Source organism: Fringilla coelebs (assembly GCF_963513975.1).
Source record: "Fringilla coelebs genome assembly, chromosome: 16".
In the NCBI taxonomy this organism is placed as follows: domain Eukaryota; kingdom Metazoa; phylum Chordata; class Aves; order Passeriformes; family Fringillidae; genus Fringilla; species Fringilla coelebs.
In genome coordinates, this window is record NC_140042.1 from 2,124,925 (window position 1) to 2,147,877 (window position 22,953).

At 59.3% G+C, this 22,953-nt stretch overlaps 1 protein-coding gene across 1 annotated transcript; it reads left to right on the plus strand.

Annotated features, from left to right (window-relative positions):
- Nucleotides 1-6,337: 6,337 nt before the first annotated feature.
- Nucleotides 6,338-22,618, plus strand: FAM83G (family with sequence similarity 83 member G; the record flags this gene model as incomplete). Its single annotated transcript, XM_084216744.1, has 5 exons — nucleotides 6,338-6,832; nucleotides 12,827-12,994; nucleotides 16,626-16,750; nucleotides 17,496-18,945; nucleotides 22,199-22,618. The coding sequence occupies 5 exons, from the start codon at nucleotides 6,338-6,340 to the stop codon at nucleotides 22,616-22,618; spliced, it is 2,658 nt and encodes an 885-aa protein (XP_084072870.1).
- Between the last annotated feature and the right edge of the window lie 335 nt (nucleotides 22,619-22,953).

The window sequence follows — 22,953 nt, forward strand, 5'->3', positions numbered from 1 at the left end:
CCTCACCACGCTGCCACTGACCAGGCAGGACCCAGCCCCATCGTCACCCCTCACCAGAGCTCCCCACTCAGCCTGAGTGTCCCTTTGTCCCCAGGATGGTGCCTGGTCCTTGACCCCCTGGTCCATGACCTCCAGCCCAGGGATGGGGCTGGCAGTGCTGCTCCCCAGGGAGGGAGCGTGGAGTGTTCAACCACGGCCATAAAAACTTTTCCAGAGGCACAATCCAGTGGGATGAGAGCAACAGAGGGAGTGAGCCCAAAACCCCAAACCTTGAATCCTCTCCAAACCCTGTAAGCAAAGCCCCAGCTCCAGGGAGGGCTGCAGGCAGCCAGGACAAGACCAGGATCCACAACTCCACAGAGGAATTCCAGGACTCAGGGTACCAGGGAAGGCTGGTCCAGGGGGATTCCATCCTGTAGGTGCTGTTCATAGCTGCAAATTCATATTTTTTATATTATTTTTTATTTAGGGCTAGTAAAATGTGTTTGGGTATTGTCCCTGAGAGTGGCTGCTCGTTTTCCAACACTGCCAAGGTGGTCCCATCCCCATTCATGCAGGTGCTGCTTCACTGCACTTTTACTTCCTTGCAGCCCCCATTTCCCCACCCCAATGCCTGTCCCAAACCCCCCATAGGGATTTTCTGCCCCCACAAATGCCCCCCACACCTCACACCCCCTGGGATGTGCTCAGGGAAAGCAGTGCTCAGAACACCCAACTCACTGCACCAGTGGATTTAAACATCACATTCCAAACAAATAAAAAATAGCACCCAAATCCTCATTTTTCCCCTCTCCAAGCACCTCTTCCCCACCCCCTGGGGCTGTCAGGGTGCTGGGCAGAACAGGCATAACAGAAAATACTGACACACATCAGGACAATGGCGTTGATGCCACAGAAACACCCCAGAACAGGGGCCCTGTGGTGTCCCCGAGGGTCACAGCTGGCCTTGGGTGGCTGTGGGTGTCCAGCCAGGCTGGCACAGAAACATGGTGAGTACAGGGGACAGATGACCCTGGGGACAGCCACTTCCTGGAGCTCAAACCCCCACGTCTGGGAACTTGGAGCTCTTTGCCACCCCACAGTCAAAGGCCTTTTCTCAGGGCTGGAATGAGATGATCCTTAAGGAACCTTCTAGCCCAAACCGTGATCCCAGAATGGGATCCCCTCCCTGGTGGGTGTGGGGACAGTTGGAGACCCCCTGACAACTACTCAGGACCCGACCCACGCTGAGGAAAACCTCACACTTGCAGCTCACACGGCTTTTTCCCTCTGCCAAGCACATTTCCTTGGCTCTGTCCCTACGATCCGCAGCGTCCTGCTCGCACTCATCACCCGACACCGGGATCCACCGCAGCAGCGACTCCCGCCCCGGGCGGGCAAAGCCCTTCGCAAACATTCATTATCCATCCCGGGGAAAGCTCTCCTGCCTTGTCACACCCTTGTCACCGGCAGCCAAGCCAGTGCCAGGGAGGGGCTAGGCCGGCTCTGAGACAGGCGCCCCTCTTCCCAAGCGGGACAATGCGGGACCCCCATTCCCCGGGATCGCCGCCCATCCCCTTCCCACCCTCTGGACATGGAAATGCCAAGAACCGGCCGCTCCTGCGGCCGCTGGTCCAGCCAAGGCTCCTCAGAGCGCAGCCAAAGCCCTGACCCAGATTCGCTCCCTGTTATTGTCTCCCGGCCGGTGGCACCGTGCCGGGCATTCCCCAGCGCTGAGCGCGGCTCCGCGGGCACCCCGGGGGCGAACGGGGATGTGCGGGATGTCCTCTGCCTCTGTCCTCTGCCACTGTCCTCTGCCACCGCCCGAGCTCCCCGTGAGTGACCGCCACCCGGCTGCAGGAGACAGGGAGAGGCTGCACGGAGCGCCCCGTCTGCATTTCCAGCGCTTTCATCCATAAAACAATCCAAGGGTTTGTGTTCCTTGCCTAAGCCAGGCTGAGTGGAGGCGCTCTGCAGGCTCGACCGGCCCCACGGGTCTCCCCGAAAGCCCCGGTCAGTACCTGCCCACGAGGAGCAGCTCCCTCCGGGTGCCCGTGGAGGAGAGGGCGCTGCTGGGGCTGCTGGTGAAGGGGGAGGTCAGGGATGACACGAGCGCTGCCATCGTCACCGCGATCAGCAGACCCCGCAGCCCTGTGGGAGAGAGGCAGCGGCTGAACCGGGAGGGATGGGATGGGATGGGATAACTCCGGCATGGTGCCCACCCCTCTGCAGCCACGAGCTGGAATCTCCCCCGGGGCAAGGATGGAGTTTGGGAACAATCACCTGCACCCCGGGACCTCACATCCCCTGGAGCGACCCCCGGAGGGGCTGCACGGGCTGTGCCATGCACAGACTCTCCCACACCACCCCTGGGGTCCCCCCAACATCCAGACCCTGGCAGCAGCCCCGGGGTGCAGCAGTCCCAGTGGGGATGGGGTCACCCCCTGGCACCCACCTAGCCCTGGGCATCAGCTCCACCACACTCACGGGTGCACTCCTCGGGGTCCACACAGGCCACGGAGTCTGGGGGACAGAGCAAAGTGACGTGTTGAGACTCCTGACAGGCTGGGGGCTAGCCCTGCAGCCCTTCACCCCCTCATGCCCCCTCCCACTGGGCAGGTGTTGACCCTTTGCCATGGCCACCATGCCCAGACCTTGGCAGGACACCAGGTGGAGGAGCAAGGAGCACATCCCACCTCAGAGGTGAAAGCTGAAAATCCCCCTCTGCCTCTCGCCACTCCCACCCTCAGCTCCAACCCTGCAGGACCCATCCCACCCCTCACCCTCTGCTGCCCACCCCCAGCCCGGTGCAGGCTGGATCTATTCCCAGTTAAACCCGGTGACAGCTGCCCCGGGGGGATCCCCAGAGCCCCACCAGGACCCGGGGCTGTGGCCAGAGACAGCAGAGCCCCGGGGCAGGCACTGCCCATCCCCACCCACGGGGCCAGCCGGGTTCCTGCACCGTTGTGGCAATTTCCTGGGCATGGGCAGCACCAGCAGCTCCTGGGATTTGCGTGGCAGAGCTCCAGGACCATCAGCACCCAATTATTTCTATGTCTCAACGAGCGCTGAACCCTTTTCTTTTTTTTTTTCTTTTAATTGTTACGCTCATAAAACATTGAAATGAATGGAAATTAATGTCAGGCATAAATATGGATGGGCTGCCTGGCTGCACCCGCCCAGGCAGGAGCACGGGGACCAGCACGGGTGATCCTGCACAGGGCTGGCAGCACTGGCCTGCTTCTCCTGCCTGGTCACCTCCACCAGCACAGCCCTCAGCCTCGCAGTTTGTCCCAAACACCACTGGTGACACCTTGGGACCGTCCACAAAGCAGCGTGGGGTGTGCTGGGAGCACGACTCGGTTGTGGGCAGACCACAGGCCGTGCTCAGCACATCCCAAGGATGCCAAAAAGCCCAGCCTGGACTCAGCCCTGAGGCTCCAGTGACTCCTTCCTGCAGCAGCCCTGAGCAAAGCTGCCATCAGCGCTCCGTGCCTCAGTTTCCCCTCTCTAAAACACCACGTTGTGCACGGCTCCATGCAAATCGTTGGTGGCTGGAGGGTGGAAAACGTTCCAAAGGGCAAGGCAGTGTCTGGGTGTCGTATTCCAGCTGAAATGCCTGCCCCAGGCCTCAGCTCTGACAGTCAACACTTGGTGGCACCTCGGAGGGAGTGGGAAGCAGGAGCCCCCGAGCCAGGAGCAGAGCTCAGGGTCATACCCCACTGCCTCACTTTTAAGCCCTCTGCTAAAAATGGAAAATTAGTTAGGACCCTGTAATTAATGCTTCCATCTGCAGGAAGGGGCCGTGTCTGCAGCGGGTGCTGCCTGTCCAGCTGGATCCACCCAGGGACGCCTGGAATGATGAGCACCAACCTGCTCAGCCACAGCAGCCCGAGCCTGCAAACAGGGGCTGCACCCAATTCGGGGCTGAATTCACCACGTGGGGTGAAGAAACCCCTGGGATGGGGAGATGGGGGACCCAGGTGAGGAGCAGGTGGTGATGCTGCAGCTGTGGGGCTCTGCCATCCCAGTCTGCCCCCAACAGAGCCAGCACACAGCACAGGACGGCTGGGATGCAGCATTTACCCCACATGCAATAAATCATTAATGCACACACCCGTGAAAGAGTCTGTAAATCTCCTGGCACAATAAAAACACCTGGAGCGAGCGGCTGAGGCGGCCAAAACCACAACACGCTCCTGCCACGCCACACACCCACACCCCAGCTCCCATCTGGGCCATCTCCCATCACACCCAGAGAGGTCCTGGCTGCTGCCTCAGTGCTCACCTCTGTCCCATTTGGTGTCCCCATCACGGCCAGCAGCGCTGGGATTTCACCTAAAACACCCAGGTTTGGTTCCAGCTCCCTCAGTCTCTGCTGCACCGGTCACTGGGCAGGCCACGGCCTGGGGGTGTCATCCCACCCCTGGAAAATCCCTGCAGGGCCACCAGCTCCACCTGGAACACCTCCTGAGCTGAATTCTTTGGGAGCCAAACCCCTGGATCTTCCCCAAGCTGATGTGACACTTGGGGACATGGTGTACTGCTGGAGCTGGCAGCGCTGGGTTGGACTCAGGGATCCTTTCCAACCCTTGTGATTCCATGATCCCAACAAACTGCTGTCACACTCCCGTGTCCCCCAGCCCTGCTGCCACCTCCTGCACGGGCCAGGCCAGGGCTGGGCACAAGCCCACGCAGGATTTGTCCCTGTGGGGTGAGCAGAGACACTGTGCCTGCAGAGAGGAGCACTTTGATGGCCGAGCACCCGGCCAGACGGGCGGCTTTGCCCCGGGAGCCTGACTCAGGCAGGGCCCTCATTTATCCAGCTCTGAATCCAGATGAGCCACACCAACGCCAGGGACAGACACACAGCCCATGGCACTTCCCTTTTTTGCACTGGTGCAAGAATCTGACCCCAATTCCTGAAATTCGTCTTCAGCTGAGCTTCCAAGAGAAAAGCTCAAGAGAGCTTTCACATTTCTGGCTTGTAAGCACCAACTGGTGAATCCAGGGTGGGGTTTTTTGTCCATCTCAATAATGAAATCTGTCACAGCCAGATTTGGTGATGTTACTGTGACCACGCTGCAAACCTTGTAGAAGAAGGGACAGGACAGGACAGGACAGGACATGACAGGACAGGACAGGACAGAATAGAATAAATGGTTTCATTTAGGAAAGCCCTACAACAATAATCTGATCCCACTGCCTGACCAACTGAGGGCTCACCAAAAAAATTAAGGGCATTGTCCAAATGCCTCTTAAACACTGACAGGTTTGAGGCCTTGACCGCTTCTCTAAGAAACCTGTTCCAGGATTGGAACACCTCCACAAAGAAATGCTTCCTAATATCCTTCTGAACCTGCCTCAGTGCAGCTTTGAAGCGTTCTGGCAGCTCCCACTCGGTGCTACCCACCCGGGCTCCGAGCTCCTGCTCCAGCACAGGAGGGGTTAACCACGGGACAGAGCTCTTTTCCTGGAAAATATTGACTTACCAGCCGGCATATCGGGAGAGGGGGGAATCTCAGAGGAGAGATTTTAAAAAAAGAAAAGAAAAGAAAAAAAAAGACAAAACCCTCCAAGCCCTCTGGAGCCGCCAGGACCCTCCCGTGCCCCCCGGGGGGCTCCGGGCTCGGCTCCGCGGCTGTGAGGGCGCATCAGCCGAAAGAGTTAATCGGGCTGGGCAGGGAATGTGTGAAGGCAGCATGTGACTGCAGGTGGGGCAGGGCGGAGGGATGAATCACTCTTTTCCTTTTCCTCTTTTCACTTCTTGCTGTTACCTGTCCGGGCCCGGCAGTGCGCGCTGGCAGAGCCCGAGCCGGGATGCGCAGGCGGCTGGGGCACAGCGCTGCCCGCCGAGCACCGCCCCGCTCCTCCGGACACCGCGGCCGGGCTCTGCGCCTCGGCCCAGGCACCCTGCTCCTCGCTGACCTGCATTGAGCCGCTTTTCTCTTTGTTTCTTTCCCAGTTTTTTTATTTCATCCGGTGTTAGCGTTGTCGTGGGAGAGCGGAGGATGAGGAGAGAGCGGACGCGGGGGTGAAGGACCGTGCTGGTGCTGTAGGTACTCCTGGGGCTGTCTGCCCCGCCACGCAGCCCCTGCTGGGGGCAGCTCCGCGTTTTCCTCGCCTGGAGCCCGGAGCGAGGCAGAAACCAAAGCCTCCTCCCCGGCAGGAAGAGCTCCGGCGTGGCAGGAGCCGTTGGAAAAGGGAGCGGTGCCTTCCCCGAGCTGCGCCTTGAGCCGGGCAGGGTGAAGCAAACCGTGTGTTTAAAGACTGGAGAATAATTAATTCCTATTTATTGCCGACGTCCGGCGCTCGCTGGGGGCACAGAGCTCCCTCGGGAGAGGGGAGCGGGGTCACCATGGCTTTCTCCCAGGTGCAGTGCTTGGACGACAGCCACGTCAACTGGAGGTCCAGCGAGTCCAAGCCCGAGTTCTTCTACAGCGAGGAGCAACGCCTGGCCCTGGAGGCGCTGGCCTCCCGTGGCCCCGACGCCTTCTATGAAGTCCTGAAGAGGGAGAACATCAGGGACTTCCTGTCCGAGCTGGAGCTGAAGAAGATCCTGGACACGCTGGAGACCTACGACCCCGGCTCCGAGTACATCCCGCGGCACGGCAGCAGCGGCGGGGACAGCGAGGGCGACAGGAACAGCCAAGGGGACGAGCAGGACGTGGCCCCTTCCCTGGAGTACTGGCCCCAGAGGTCGGACCGCTCCATCCCGCAGCTGGACCTGGGCTGGCCCGAGACCATCGCCTACCGCGGGGTCACCAGGGCCACCGTCTACATGCAGCCGCCCATCGAGGGCCAGGCGCACATCAAGGAGGTGGTGAGGAAGATGATCTGCCAGGCTCAGAAGGTGAGGTGCGCCGCGGGGACGGGGCAGGATTGGCCCCAGGGCGTCGTGCTCCGAGTCCTGCCCCGCCGGGCGATCCCTGTCCTGCGGGGAGCTCTGCCCGAGCGGAGGCACGGGGCCAGGCGGGCAGGTTTTCCCTCGTAAGCAATATTTGGGGATCGGGTTTTGCTGAGGATGCTGCTAGCCTGGGTCAGCACTCCTGAGAGCAGCACAGCCCTTCCCAATATCCACACAGCAGCGCTGCTCATCCCAGGGTCCCTGCGGGGCTGCTGGGGAGAAAAACGGGTTGAGCTGTTCTCCAGCTGGGAGCCCATGGTCCCAGCCACTCCACAATCGTTATTCCCGGTGTGGCAGCACGTGGCAGCATGCAGGAACCTGGGGTTGTGTCCTGGTTTCAGGCCCTGGGTCCCCCAGCTGTCCAGTATCGACCCTGGGGTCATGGCCTGGCCTCAGTCCTTGTGTCCAGCCCCCATCCAGTCCATGGCCCTGGGGCAAAGTAGCCAAAGCTCCTGGTGTAGCCCTGACCCACACTCGGCCCAGGTTTGGCCTGAGATGGCTGTGGGGCTCCAGGCTGGCTCACCCTGGCGCTCAGAGGACAAGGATGAGCTGGTGAGGGGAGGGACGAGGCTGGGCAGATGCTGAAGGGATTTGGGTTCAGACTTGTCCTCCCTGTGGCGTCAAGGCGAGGAGCAGGGAGTGGGGATGCATGAGCCATCACCGGGGAAGGAGGGAGATGCTGTCCTGTGCCGAAGGTCAGAGGTGAGAAGGTGCTGCTGGTGTTTCCCAGTGACCCAGTCCCAGGAGGGGTTGGTACCTGCTGGTTTCTTGGTGCTTTGAAGCTCCTTGAGTTCTGTGCATCCAGTACCTTGAGAGCTCCAAGGAAGGAGCTTCCCAACCCAGAGGATGTTCAGCAGGGAAACAGGGAGACCCTGCCAGGGTAGCTGTGGAGCAGAGGGGACAGCCTGGGATGCATCAGGTCCACCTGGCTGCTCCAGAGATAGTGCTGGGGTTTGCAGATCCTGGTAGGAGAGAGGGAAACCTGTGACATGCAGCCAGCAGAGCCTCTTCAGAGCAGCTCAGGCAGGAAAATGAATCTCTCAAAACATCCAAGGCAGCAGGATCACGGGAATGGCTGTTGGGGTGTCAGGGCACATCTCTGGCCACTGTCACCTCACAGAAGTTGAGGTGACTTGTCCTCACCTGTGACATTTTCCCTGCCAAAGCACTTTGCAGCAAGGGCAAAGGGAAGGGAGAGCTGGCATCCCGTGGGATGGAGGATGAGAGAACAATCCCACAACAAACAATGTCTCATCTTCGGGTCTTTCCGACTCGGGCTGGCAGCTCCCGCCTGCCTTTGCCTACTCACCGCTTCCCACCTGCCCCTCCTGAGTCATCCCACACCCTGCTCCTGCTCCCAGAGCTGAGTCAGGCACATCCCCACCTCCCCTGGAGCCTCTCCAGCACACGGGGATGTGGCCAGGGCTGATGCTGCTGTGCTCATCACCGGTACTCGATGGCCCTGAGCAGGGCTGGGCTCTGCCTCCCGGTCCAGACGGGCCCTGACTGTGGGATGGGACATGGTGACACCGCTGGTGACATGCAGGAGCCTGCTTGGAGCTCATGGTGCCTCAGGAAACGTAGAGATGGGTGAGTGCTTCGTGCTGCAGGGTCTGGGGGTGGCAGGAGTTACAGGGGAGTGGGGTTTTCCGTGGTCTCCCATCCCTTATCTGAGCACAGAAGTCCTTGCAGCTGAACCTGCTGTCACACAGTGGAGCCCAGGTGACACCTTGTGGGTGCTCCTGAGGGTGGGGGACACTGGGCTAGACCACCCTGCAGATTTCTGCCAGGGCCCAAGGTCTTCACAGCAGCTCAGAGGTGAAAGGGTTTGGCTGAGGAAGCTGAGAGTGGACAAAGGGACCGTCCTGCTGCCACCATCAGATGTCACACATGCTGTCCCTGCGCTCTGTCCTCCCTGGGGAGGACCCTGCCCGAGTGCTCTCCACCACGTGCACAGGAGCACAGGCCTGGGAGAGGCTCAGAGCTCCCTGCCAGAGGATGACCCTTGCTCCAGACGGTGCCAGCCCCGAGCCCCGCTGTGTCACTTGCTGTCCCATGGCCAGGAGAGCAAAGTCCTCTGGCGCTGGCTCAGCAGAGTTCAGAGCCCATGAGAGCAGCGCTGGTGCTGGGAGGTCACACAGGCTCACAGGGGTGAGGAATCCCAGGGATGTGAGGCTGCTCTGAGGGTCAGGGGAGCCCTGGTGCTCGCAGGAACGAGGCCAAACGCTGCCTCTAACCCAGAGAGGGAGATGCAAATGATCCCCTGCTCTTGCTGGGGAGAGGCAGGATCCCTGCAGATGCCATCTTTGTGGCCAGCAAGCAGAGGTGGGGAGGGATCAGCCCGGAGACCTTCACCAGGCCGAGCCGTGGCACGGCTGTCTCCTCCTTGCCGCGGATCCCTCGGGCTGCAGAGCTCACAGGTGGGACAGCAGGAACAATTTCTTCATGGAAAGGGTGGCCAGGCACGGGCAGGGGCTGCCCAGAGAGGTTTGGAGTCCCATCCTGGAGGTGTCCAAGGAATTTGTGGATGTGGCACTCAGTGCTCAGGGCTGGTGACAAGCGGCGATGGGTCCAAGGCTGGAGTTGACAATCCTGAATGTCTTTTCCAACCTTGATGGTGGAAGGCAGGAAGATCTTCCTCCTCCTCTCCTCTTGGCTCTCTCTGACCAGAAACCAGAGCATGCAAACATTGACCTTGGCCCGGAGCCAGGGGAGAGAGCAGTGACTCTGACCTCCTGTCTTCACTTGAGGTTCCAGGTTGGGATTGTGGTGATGTAATTAGCCTGAGCAACTTCCAGCGAAGGTTGGGAGGCCCTATTAATTACTGTTTACAAAACCTTCTGCTGTTCCTGGATGAAAGGGTCGACAGGGGAGAGCAATTATTAATGTTACTTGTCCCACCTCTCCTCCATCCCAACACTCTTCCTCTAATTGTGCCTTGGTGCCTGCCTAATTTATTAAATGCCCACGTGGTGCACCCCAAAAGTCATTATCTGATGATTCATAGTGAGACAATAAAGAGCTGCAACTTCCTCTATAAAACATGATCCTGCACTTTAGGTGCTCATCAAAGCTGTTCCAAAAAATCCCAACAGCATTTGCCCGGTGTCCAGGGGGATACAATGCTCCCTGCTCCTCAGGGATTTGAGACCCAGCCCCTGCACACCTGCTGCACCCCAGGGATTCTGGCAGCTCCTGGGAGCCTGGCAAGAAAAACTTCACCTGCATGGCACTGGGGGCCTCCAGCTGTAGATGTAGGGCTGATTCCCTCTGCACCCTCCAGGAGAATGGCAAAGGGACGGCAAAGCTTCCTGGGATGACACAGCAGCAAAAGGGCTTCAGGAAAGGGAATGTCCAGCACCAAGCACTGCCCTGGCAGAGGTGACAGGGACAAGGGACAGGCTGGCTCCTCACAGCCAGATGGCACAGCTTGCTGCTGGCAGTCCCATCCCCCAAGCTGGGAAGCAAAGAGCAGGCAGGATTTCACTGCTCCAGAGCAGACAGGGCTCCACTCTTTGCAGATTACCCCAGGACCAGGGTTTGGCATCCCAGCGCTGAAGCCCAGGCAGCCCAGCAGGAGATTGCACCCAGGCAGGGACAGACCCTAACAGGAGATCCCACCCAGGCAGGGACAGACCCTAACAGCAGATCCCACCCAGGCAGGGACAGTCCCCCAGGGGAGCTGCCAGCGCCATCCTCGCCCTCCCGCCCGCCCCGTGCCAGGGCAGTGTTGGCACACTGGAGTGAGATCCTGGTGACAAACCAAGGCCAAGCCTGTCCTGCAGGAGCTGAGCAGTGGCAGGATGCGCCAGCTGAGCAGGAGGAATTGGGTTCAAATGTGGGCAGGTGGCTGAGAGCTGGGCTCAGAGCTGGGCTCCCTCCCCGTGCCCCTGCCTGCAGTGTGTGAGCAGAGCTGGGCATGGGGCACAGAGCCCTGCCCACAGCCCTGCACAAGCCCCTCACACCCTGGAGCAGCGAGCCAAGGCCTTGGCTCTGCTGGGACCACAGTGGGGAAATGTTCTTTTCCCTCAAAATGAAGGTCAGCGCTGTTCTCATGCCCATGTCACAGGTGCTCAATTTTTCCTGGGGAAAGCACAGCACACAGGAGAAGTGACATGGGCACGGAACATCAGCATCAGAAGCAAATCATCTGCCACCAAATCATCTGCCACCAAACCCTCTGCCACCAAACCCTGCTCCTCAAACCAAACACACACTGTCCCCCCAAGGTGTCCCTTACCCAGGACTGATGGAAAACAGCTCAGCTCCTCCCCAGTTTTTTGCTGAACGTGGCAAATGCCAGCCCAGAGCTCCCAGAGTAGCTTTGAACCCGTCCCGCTTTGCATCCATGCAAATCCAGTAGCTGGTTCCTGCCTCAGTTTCCCCACCAGGACAACAAGGATGAGCAAACCACACGAGTGGGTGCACAAGGAGTGAGGGTTCAGCCTTTCACAGCAAAGCCTGGGGGGAGCCTCCGGGCTGAGGATAAATGGGAATTCAGTTAAAATCGAGTGGCAAAGCCACAAAGTGCCCCCTCACCTGGCTGCTGGCACCTCCCAAAAGACTGCTGTGTGGTCAGGGCTGGGGACACCAGGGCTGGGGCTCCCCACACAGCCTTGCTCTTCCCCCCATCGCCTGCAGAAAAGGAAGGGAAGAGCCAGCAGTGTCATAACAATCCTCTGCTTAATTAAAGCTCTCCACGTCCTGTGGCACAGAACTAATTAAAAGGCAGCTGGCTGCTTTGAGAGCTCTGGACTGGAGGTGTCTGAGTGTGCCAGCACCCAGCGCCATCCCAGCCCCTTCCTCAGGGAGGGAGGAGCAGCCTGGGCTCTCCCTGGTGTCCCCCTGGCTCAGCCATGGCCAGCAGGGCAAGGGGCCAAGAGCACCCACCTGCCCCAGCCCAGGGCACCTTCCAGAACAGCCACAGGCATGGGAGGAATTCCAGCCGTGGGACAATGACAAACCAGCACCCTGGTGCCAGACCTTTCCCCTGGGATGAGGGGAGGCAGAAATCCCTGTGGAGCTGCCCTGGGATTGCCTCCAGCCCCTCTGCCTGCCAGGAGCTGCTGCTCACCGCCACGGGCGATGCCATCACCAGGAAATCAACAGCCATGGGCACACGCAGACGTCCCAGTGACATTCCCAGCGTGGCCCAGATCCATTTTCCTGTCAGCCCCAGCTGTGGCTGGGACAGCAGCAAACAGCCTGGGTGCAGAGGCAGCTCCAGCCTGTGGATATCAGTGACACTGCCACAAGCACAGCTGTCCCTGCTCAGGGCGCTGGCGCTGCTGTCCTGGCTCTGCTCCTTTCACACAGCCTGGGAGGAAGGAGGGAAGCTGTGCAGGAGGAGCAGCACCCCAGGCTGGGCAGTGAGACCAGGACAGATGGACACACCACTGGGCTTGATGGTCCTGCAGGTCTTTACCAACCTTAACAATTCTGTGATCATTTGGCATCAAAGGTCTCCCCTTCTGATGCTCCCTGCAATGCTGACAGCAAAGGGACACCAAACTTCTCCGTCACAAACTGGACTCTGAATTTAGTGAAGCCTGTTAAAGGTAGGAAAGTTACATTCACCCTCAGTAACTGGTTTTTCATCAGTAGATTATGCTATGCATCATCACTGAAATGGTCAGGGTTGCAAAAAAAACAACATCCAAAGACCATCAAGTCCAACAATTAACTCAGCACTGCCAGGGCCACCATTAACCATGTCCCCAGGTGCCACATCTACCTCTCCTGGAGATGAAACTTTCTACAGTGACAGCAGAGGAATGGGAGGACTTTCCATCCTCAGGCTGGGGGCAATCCTGGGCTCCCCCAGCCCAAATTCCAGCCTCCTCCAGGGAGCACTTTGCTTTGCCTCTCACAAAACAAGCTCTGACCGTACCTTGGGTTGTCCCTGGCCACCCAGACTCATGTCTCCCGTCCCCTCTCCAGGTCATTGCTGTGGTCATGGACATGTTCACTGACGTGGACATCTTCAAGGACCTCCTGGACGCTGGCTTCAAGAGGAAAGTGGGAGTTTACATCATTCTGGATGAGACCAACGTGAAGCACTTCCTTCAGATGTGTGAGCGGGCCCACATGCACGCTGGACACTTGAAGGTAGGGATGACCTGGAGCTCGGGAACCCCCTCCAAACGCAGGAGATAATCAGAATTATCAGCTCTGCTCCCTCCTGTCTTGGGCAGTCACAACCCCCCTCTGTGGGGAGTTTAGTCCATTTTTCCTGCAGCCAAAGCTGGAGGTGATCCCCAAATTCAGGAGCAGCGTGGAGGGCTGGGTGAGAGGATGGGATGTGGATTTGCACCCAGCAAAGCTGGAGCAGAAAGCCCAGGGGGCTGCTGGTACCCAGCCAGGGCTGGGACTGGGGGTGCAGCCCTGCAAGGGTGGGCACAGCCAAGCCCAGGGCAAACCTGCCAGCTCAGCTCCTCCCGAGGGAGAGGGAGCAGCAGATGCTGTGCCAGGGCTGGATCCTTGCTGTCCCCAGCTCCTGCCTGCTGCTGCCCTGGGGGCAGGACCGGCAGCAGCCACCACAAGTCAGAGGCTGGAATTAAAAACTCGATTTTCCCCTTTTCCGGAGCCTCCGCCCCAGCACGGAGCGGAGCAGGGAGGCTCCCACGCTGCCCGAGGCCCTGGCAGCTGCCAAGGGTGCCCTGAGTGCTGTCACCGTGCTGGGCAGTGCCCACTGAGGGAACTGACCTGCCAAGGGTGCCCTCAGTGCTGTCACCGTGCTGGGCAGTGCCCACTGGAGGGACTGACCTGCCCAGGGTGCCCTGAGTGCTGTCACTGAGCTGGACAGTGCCCGCTGGAGGGACTGACCTGCCAAGGGTGCCCTCAGTGCTGTCACCGTGCTGGGCAGTGCCACGGGCGATGCCATCACCAGGAAACCAACAGCCATGGGCACAGGCAGACAACCCAGCAACATTCCCAGTGTGGCCCAGATCCATTTTCCTGTCAGCCCAGCTGTGGCTGGGACAGCAGCAAACAGCCTGGCTGCAAGGCAGGATCCATGGATGCACACAGAATCACTGCTGTGCAGGAATCCCATGGAAAACCAGGGAAGGCAAAGCACGAGGGGGGATGGCTGCCAGTGCAGGGGTCAGTTGGATGGGGCTTGGAGCAACCTGGTCTAGTTTGAGGTGTCCCTGCCTGTGGCAGGGGGTTGGAATGAGATTTAAGGCCCCTTCCAACCCAAGCAATTCTGGGATTCCCCTTCCACATCCCCGTGTGAGCAGGGGGTGCAGAGAAAATCGCCTGTCACAGAGCAAAGGCAGGAGAAGGGGCAGAGGAGAGGACAGGGGGTCATTTCAGCCCCAGCAGCAGCAGCCAGAGCGGGGACCCTCACACCAACCACAGGGCAGCCCCAGGCTCTGCCCCCATCACCAGCATGGGATGCAAACACACCAGAGCAGCCCCACTGGGGGTGTGCAGACCCCCACTCCCACTCCAGGGCTTGGGCTGGCCTGCTGCCTGGCAGAGAGGCGATGCTGCCGCTCCTGACGTCAGCGCGGCCGCTGCCAAATGCCCGCCGGGAGGGCCCGTGCCCGGGCAGGCTCCCCAGATTTGCTTAGGGTGGGTGAGGGCCAACCCCTGGCTGAGCAGGAACACGCAGGAGCCACGACACCCCACACCTGGCTGGGGGGAGCTGGGGCTCAGGGACCCCCAAAGCTCACACCTTCCCCAGCGCCGGCTTCGTTGCTGCTGCCAACAGTGTCAGCAAACACAGCCCGGCTCTTCCCTGGGTCCAAACTCCCTGGGGAGCCTGGGATCCCGCAGGCTGCTGCTGCTCCGAGACCAGAAAAGCCAGCGCCGAGGCGCTCCGGTGTTTTCCTGCATTAGCAGCCCGGTGGCAGGACTGGAAAAGCAGGAGAACACCTGCGGAGCTCGGCAAATGTCTAGAAGTTGGGATTTGCCACATATTGCAGGCAGCTCGCTGGCACAGGATGCGGGAGGAGGTGAGGAAAAGTAGGGCAGAGTCTGGGAGCTGCTTCTCGAGGCAGGAGATGTTAACGAAACGAGGTCCCTCGTTATCTCGGCGGCAATTAGCAACCGGCTTGGGCAAGGCTTGAGCAAGGGCTGGGTGATTCACCCCGCCCGGCTCCGCCGCCGTCCCGCTGCCTCGGCGGGGATTAGAGAGGCAGATTTCACTCAGCAGCAGTGATAGGAGGAGGAAAAGGGATCAGCACCAGGAGCGTTGTTGCCTGAAAAACACCCAGAGCTGCTCCTTGGGTTTGGGCAAAGGGGCAGCTCCGGGTGGGCGATGGGCAGAGGGTGAAGCCTTGGGTGTCCCTGCTCTCCCTGCAGCCCCACGTGTAGGGAAAACAAGGGACAGGGGTGGGAATTGCCATCACGGCCTCCTCAGTGCAGCACACTGGCAGAAATTAGGATGCTCAGCACCGGTTTCACCCCAGCCGCAGCAGAAAAAAGCATTTTCTTAGCATTTTTGCAAAGAAAAAAGTGAAATTCACAAAAAATTCCCCCCCAAACCTTCCCTGTTCAGTGAGTGGAACTTCCCTGGAAACACAGTCAGGAAAGCCGTGGCTTGCACATCGTCTGCACTGAATTTTCCTGCCAGGGATGGGGGAGCAGGGACTAGGGGTGCACCTGGGCTTGGGGCTGTGCCTGGTCACAGTCTCCAGGGACAGAGGAGAGCCCAGGGAAGCAGATGAGAAAGGCTGGAGGAGGGGAGGACAAATATTTTTGATGCTTTTCTTTAAAAAACAAAACAAAACACACAATAAAGCAGCCGTGGAGGGCATGACCCAGTGATGACACAGAGCCTTTTGCAACAACCTTACCAAGATCCCAGCAGGAGCAGGAGGAATGCAGGCGCTTTCTCAAGAAAATATTTTCTCCCCACCCAGAAGGAGCCCCTTTGCCGTGGGAGATGCTATCTGCCCTGCTGTGGAATGTGCCAGTGCCCTCCATGGAGAGGCCAGAGGCAGGAGCCAGCCTGGGGATAAAAAAAGGACAAACACATTTTTGCAGAGCCAGGGCTGCCCCTGCATCACTGAGTTCCCTGGGGAGGACGCCCAGCTCCACTCCAGGGACCTGCTGCCACATCACCAGGTTTCGTTCCCCGAGGGTGAAAAGATGTTTCCCTGTTGCCTGATCCCCCACCAGCCCCTAAAACCAGGATTAGATGCCCAAATTTAGGAGCACAGCAAAGGGGGAGCGTGGGGAAGGACAAAACACCTCATGGGCTGTCCTGGGGTCCCCACCTCCCCCTAAACCCCCCTGCAGCTCTCCTGCTGGGAGCAGCTGTGCAGCCTCCTCTCCCATGCTGGCATTTGCATAGATTGCAGGAGCTGGGGAGCGCTTGGCAGCGGCACCACACAGCCCTCGCCCACGGACACCGAGTTCAAGAGATGGCAAACACAGCCTGGCAGCGCATGGGCAAGGCAGGAAACTCTGCCAGCCCAGCCCACGGTGGCCTTGGGCGAGTTATTTCATCTCCCCATCGCTGTGGCCTCCTCTGAGCTGGCCACGAAGAACATTCCCCCTCCTCAGAGGGGCTGGGGAGCGTCCAGAGGGGTGTTCTGGAGGGCTGGGTGATGTGTCCTTGGAGGGTGGGTGATGTGTCCTTGCAGGGATGGGTGACAGTGTCCTTGGAGGGCTGGGTGACAGTGTCCTTGCAGGGTGGGTGATGTGTCCCTGCAGGGCTGGGTGACAGTGTCCTTGCAGGGTGGGTGACAGTGCCACAGCAGCTCTTCTCCTCTCCTCTGCCCTGCAGAACCTGCGCGTCCGCAGCACCGGGGGCACGGAGTTCTTCACCCGCTCGGCCACCAAGTTCAAGGGGGCTCTGGCGCAGAAGTTCATGTTCGTGGACGGGGATCGAGCCATGTGTGGCTCCTACAGGTACACCAGGGACATCTCCTCTTGCCCACCTGCTGAGGTGTTGGTCAAATATCGATGTCAGCCTGCATGGTCTGAGGCTCCAGGAGCCTGTGCCAGATTTGCTGTCCTCATCCTAAACTGGGAGGAGAGTTCCCAAGATTTCAACCTAAGGGGTTCCCACTATTCCCTACACCCACTCTTCTTGGAGGTGATGGGACACACCAAGTGTTTCTGTGCTGATGAGCACAAGGAAGGACCAAAGCACCAAACCTAACCTCAGCTGGTCCCAACTCTCACACCAAGCTCAGCTTTCCAGTCAGTTTCCTACACAAAGTTTTCCTTTGAACAAACAGAAAAATACTTTCTTAGGTAGAAACCAACCAGCCCTGGTCAGGTTTCAAGTCTAAAAAACAAGTTTTATAAATGCGGAGCTGAAACATTTCCTCTTTTCTGGCCATAACAAATAAAACATCCATTTACACACTCACGAGTCCCTTCTCTTAACCTAAACTGAGACAGGAAAAGCAGCCAACACTAAGGCACAAAACTGACCCAGTGCAAATTCCTTTTATTTTTACTTCAAGTCCCACCGTGCTCAGGACTCCAACCCTTCACTCTAATTTGGGATGGGAGCTATTTTGTCAATCCCATCATTATGTTCACAGTGAGATCTTGTCCCTGCTGGCACCACCAACCCCAGGGAAGGCCAGGCCTGGGGAGAGGTGTGATTGACCAGCTGAGAGTGCCCCATGTGTTTCTGTTCCAGCTTCACCTGGTCCGCGGCGAGGACGGACCGCAACGTCATCACGGTCCTGTCGGGCCAGGTGGTGGAGGCGTTTGACAAGCAGTTCCAGGAGCTCTACCTCATGTCCAAGGGGGTGAGCCTCAAGTCCATCTCCATGGGCGAAGAGCCCGAACCCGAGCCCGTGACGCTGCCCTCCGTGGTGCCCGTGACCCCCGCCAACGCCGTGGTGAAGAAGCTGATCAACCCCAAATACGCCCTGGTGAAGGCCAAGAGCGCCGACCAGATCAGCAAGACCTCATCTGAGAACCAGGACAAAAACCAGAAGAGCGACAACAACAAAGGCAAAACGCCTCCCGAGGGCCAGGGGGGCGAGCGGCACGGGGACGTGGCTGACCTCTCCCTGCTCATCCACCCCGGCCTCCTGAACCTGGAGAAAGCCAACATGTTTGACTACCTGCCCACCTGGGTGGAGCCCGACCCCGAGCCTGGCAGCGAAGTCTTGGGCTACATCAACATCATCGACCCCAAGGTGAAGAACGTGAAGCTGTCGCAGATGAACCGCATCAAAGTCTGCGACGTCTCCCAGGCCAGCGCCCAGCACCGGCAGATGCTGAAGAACAGGGAGGCGGAGGCCAGGAAGAACTCGGAGCAGGAGCTGCCTCTGCTGTCCCCCAGCCACAGACAGATCCCACAGCCCCCCGTGGAAGCTCCTGCAGCCCCCACGACCAGCCCCATCGAGGGTGTCAGCTGGACAACGAGGCAAGCGGGGACATTTGCCTCGTCACCTCTGGGCCACCACTTGAAGCCACAGGAGGAGGCACTGGAGGAGGTCAGGCCTCCAGTTCCAAAGCCAAGGACCGTCCCTGTCGGTGTCCTCGTGACCAAAGTCACTACGACCTGTGACAGCAGCACTGCCCTGCAGGGTGACACGCAGCCACCACCGGCTGAGCATGCGGGGGTGAAGCAGGAGAGGGAGGAGAAGCCCAGCCGAGCCGCCAGGGAGACCTGCCGTGCGCAGCCAGAGCGGCCAGCAGCAGCTCCACAGGAGGGCAAGGGGCCTCCCTGCGCCCACAACGGGCTGGGTGAAGAGGAGGAGGAGGAGGAAGAGGAGTACATCACCCTCAGTGACCAGGAGAGCTACTCCAGCAGCTCTGCTGACCACAGCTACCGCCGCTCCAACGCCTCCTCCATCTCGGACGAGTACTTCGAGGTGAGGGATCGCTACGGGCCCCTCCGGAGAACCAACTCGGACGTCACCCACAACGGGGAGATCCTCCCCATGCAGAGGAAGCTCAGCGACCCTCACATCAGCCGGGGCACCTTCATCAGCCCCCTGGGCAGCCTCCCCTCCCTGAGGCACCTGCGCTTGGAGGACGCGTCGAAGAGGAGGAGCACGGCCGTGGAGATCAGGCCCATGCTGCCCCGCGCCATCCTGGATGGAAACAGCTCCTACCCCAGCAGTGCTGCCCAGGTAGACCTTTCTGCTATAACCCTTTGTTTCTCCACCCTGCAAAGGTTTGCAAACCTGGAGGCGACCCAGTCGGCTCAAGCGAGGTGCGATGTCATCCTGAGTTTTTTGGTGCCACCCCGACCTTTGGTGTTGTCCCAGATGCTGAGATGACATTGCCATGAAGGAGAATGACACCCTGAACGTGGCCACGGTCACCCAAGAGGTGACAAAGAGGCAGTGGCCGTGCCACAGCTGTTGGTGTCCAGCAGTGGGGATGGCTGTTAAAGGGGAAGGTTTTGGTAATTGAAGATTATCCCACAGCACTGGGCTGGGGTGGAGCTCCAGGCACAGCTGTACAGATGTGCTGGGGCTCTGAGCTCCATCAGCAGGGGCATCAGGCCCAGCTGGGGACAGACTGTGCAGGCAGGCGTGTCCTTCTCAGGCTTGTTTTGCAGCGCCTTGCCAGGGTGATTAGCATCAAAGGGAAAGCGCTGGACACGTAATTAGGCAGAGCAAGACAGCGGAGAAACAGGGACAGCAACCTCTGTGGGCGAGTGCCACAGTCAGCAGCTTTGTGGCTGAGCCACGAGTGACGCCAGGCGCTGTCACCACACAGGGCCAGCAGCCTGCTGCAATTCCCTGGGGAGCAGGCCAGAACCCACGAGGGCACAGCTGCCTCCCCACCACGGCCATCGTCCCACCCAGGGGTGACGACACTGCCGTTCCCCAATTTCCACCCGAGCTCTGCAACCTCCTGCACCCCTGCCAAGCACTCTGGCTTCTCAAGGCTCCCCGCCCGCTGTTTTTGGGGCACTCAAACCCCCAGGGCTAAACCAGCAGCTGAAATCACTGAAACTGCCTGAGGTTACCCCAGCTGAGCATCTAATCTGTATTTACAGGGAATTAAATGTACCATCCCGGAGTCCACTTGCTTCTCCCTTCCCAGCCAGCGACAGGGAGCTCAGAGCTTTAATCCTTGCACATCAAATACCCCTGAGCCCTGCAGGGCAAGGAGCTCCGAGCTCTTTGATGCTCTGTGACCCAGGTCCCAGGTGCCACCTCGCTGGGGACGGCTGGGCACGCTGGTGTTCCTGCAGTAACTTGTTCTGGCCCTTTGATGAGAGGCAGATAATTAGCACAGCATCAGGGTTAGGAAAGCCAGCACGAAGTGGAGAGGTGCAGGGAAGAGTTTCTCCCATGTGCAAAAAGAATAAATTGGAGTAACCCTTGATTAACTCTTGAAAACTCAAATCTGACAGAAATCACTATCAATTCTCCCAATTTTTTTTTTTCCTGGGTCCGCATTTCTGAGGTGCTGGCCCATTTCCCAGCATAGCCCAAAACACAGGTGGAGGCTCACTCAGGGCAAACAGCATGTTTTCCATGTCATGGAAACCAAGTTCTCTCTGGAAATCACCTTCCCTAAATACCCATTCACAGCTGGATGCACAGCAGGCTCGAGGAGGAGGAGGAGGGACACCTGGGTCCTGTCCTGCCCCTCTCCCACCTGCACTGCCCCCAGGTCTGTGCAGAGCGGAGCTTTCCAGGCAAGCCCCCCTCAGTGACAGGGAAAATCCCCACCCAGCAGTTCCACAGCCACCTGGGAGCCCTTACCTGGGCACAGGACCCTGCTGACCATCCCTGAGGAACAGGGGCAGCATCTCCAGGATGGAGCCTTGGCGTGGCTCAGGTTTGTAGCAGAGAGTGAACACTGGACAATGACCTGTGGAGAGCTGAGCAGCACCAACATCTACTCCACATCAGCCTCCTCCTTGCCAAACTGCATCCCAAATGCTGGAGCCACTGGGCATGGGGCCCAAAAGCAGTGCAGAAGTTCACCCAACCCACAGTGGGGTTTCTCTCCAGACCAGTAACGGGCTGGGGTTACAGCACAGCACCAAAAAAAGCCCAGTGCAACCACAGCAGCACATCCTGCAGCCAGGATTCCCCATTCCCCACCACCATGCCACCCCTCTTGCTCCTTCTAGCCAATCTCCTCCCCAAAGAGCGCCCACAATGACATGGAAACCGAGTCCAGCCTCCTCCTCCCACAGCTCCACTCAAACCATCACACCTCAAAGCTGTGTTGTGTCCATCCACAGCACAGCCACCCCTCCTGAATAGGCAACATCTGTAGGAATTACTAATTTCACTGAGCTCAGTCTCTCCAAAGGCTTCCAGAGGAGTGCTCAGCACCCAGCAGGATTCAGGCTCTCCTGGGCAAGCACTGCCTCACTCTGCTGCTGGGCAGGAGGGACAGGGTGCAGGTTCCTGGGGTGGGATACTTGGTTTAAGCCATGGTTTAACTTCTTCCCAAGAGCCAGAGCATGTCAGGAGCCACCACCCAGCCCAGGCACATGATGAGCTCAGAGGGAGAAAAGCTAAATCACCCTTAATCCTTCTCACCTGAAGCCATCTCAGACCTGAACACTGATTTTAAGCACCTAATTAAATCAATCTCGGACTACCTAAGCTAAACTGCTTTAACACAACCCTCCTGGTCAAAGCAGGAGGTGTCAGCTGCAGAGTCAGGGAGGACTTTGGGACTGCCTGGCAATTGAGCTGCAGCTCAATAAGGGTCATGGCAGAGGCAGGGCAGGTTGGCACAGCCAGCTCTGCAGCCTGCTGGCCCCAGCTCCTCCTGGTGAGCACCTTGGCTCACCAGATCTCACCTCCCCTGGTACCTCTGCACAGGTGCAATTGCACCTCCAGATCGTGGCACAGCCACACCCAAAGGGGAGATAAACATCTGGTGGCCACAGCCATGTGTGACAACCTTACCCAGTCCAGAGCTGGGATTAAAGGTGCTCAACCCAAACGTGTGTCTCAACCCAGCTGAGAGAGCCACCCCCGCAGTGGTGTTGCAGCTCCCAGCTCCTCTCCCAGCCCTCCATCCTCTCCTCTGGTCCTGGCAGCCGCCGATGCCCCAGGCTGGCTCTGGGTGACTGAGGGCTGAGATGATGAACGTGGCTGTTCAGGCTGCTGCTGTGTTGAGATGCCTTGTCCTGGATTTCCAGGCAGGAGGGACTTGGCTCGGGACAGCCTCCAGACTGCCAGGGCTGCTTGGGGAGTGTCAGGGTTTGGTACCAGAGTCTGAATCACACCAGCAGCCAGGGTTAATACTTGAGGCCCCTCCGAGCTGCTGCCGCTGAATTTGGGCAAGGCACAGAGGGATTTGCCCACGAGGACACGTGGCACAGGTGAAGAGGTGGCCTTGCAGGGGGCAGCACCCTCAGACAGCCAGAGCTGACTCTGTCTCTGCTCTCTCCCACAGGGCGCTCCCATCTACCGCTACCGGCCGCGGACGGCGGCGGGCAGGGAGCCGGGCCAGGAGCTCTCCTGCTCCCCGACGCACGAGAAACCCCTCAGGGCCTCCAAGTACACGGGGGAGGGAGCAGAACCCAAAAAGACCATTGCAGGCAGCCAGCCCTACTGGCAGGGCAAAGCCTTCAGCCCCAGCAAGCCCACGGCAGCCGGGCACGCGGCCCCGAACGCGGCCAGAGCGCCGGGCAAGCGCTTCAGCTCCCTGCCCGAGAGCCAGAGGGCGGCCGAGGAGATGAGGACACCCCTGGGCATCCCGCTCTCCAAGCTCTCCCAGTCCAAGCACCTCAAGAACAGGGCTGCAGCGGCCCAGGCTGCTGCTGTGGACTCCAAAAAGGCACCCCCCGAGCCCACGGGGCAGAAGGAGCAGTAGGGGCTGGCGAGGGTGGCCCTGCAGAGCTGGTGGAGCCCAGGCGCCGCCTCCCTTGGGGCAGGGGGTTCTTGTTTACATTTACCAGCACCACGTGGCCACCATGGACAGCCCAAAATCATCCCTAGCCAGGGCAGAGCTCCGGAGACAGGTCTTGGAAGGGGTGCGTGGCATCCGCCCTGGCAGGTGGCAGTAGTGTTGGGGACAATCTTGGATGGCACAGCCTTTAAATAGATCTATTCCAGGCTGGGGTGAGCTCCAGCCTCGTTAAAAGCTGGAAAGCGTCACTGGGGGAGCTGGTACCCAGCAGTCTGTGGGATCAGCTGGCAGAAGCCAGC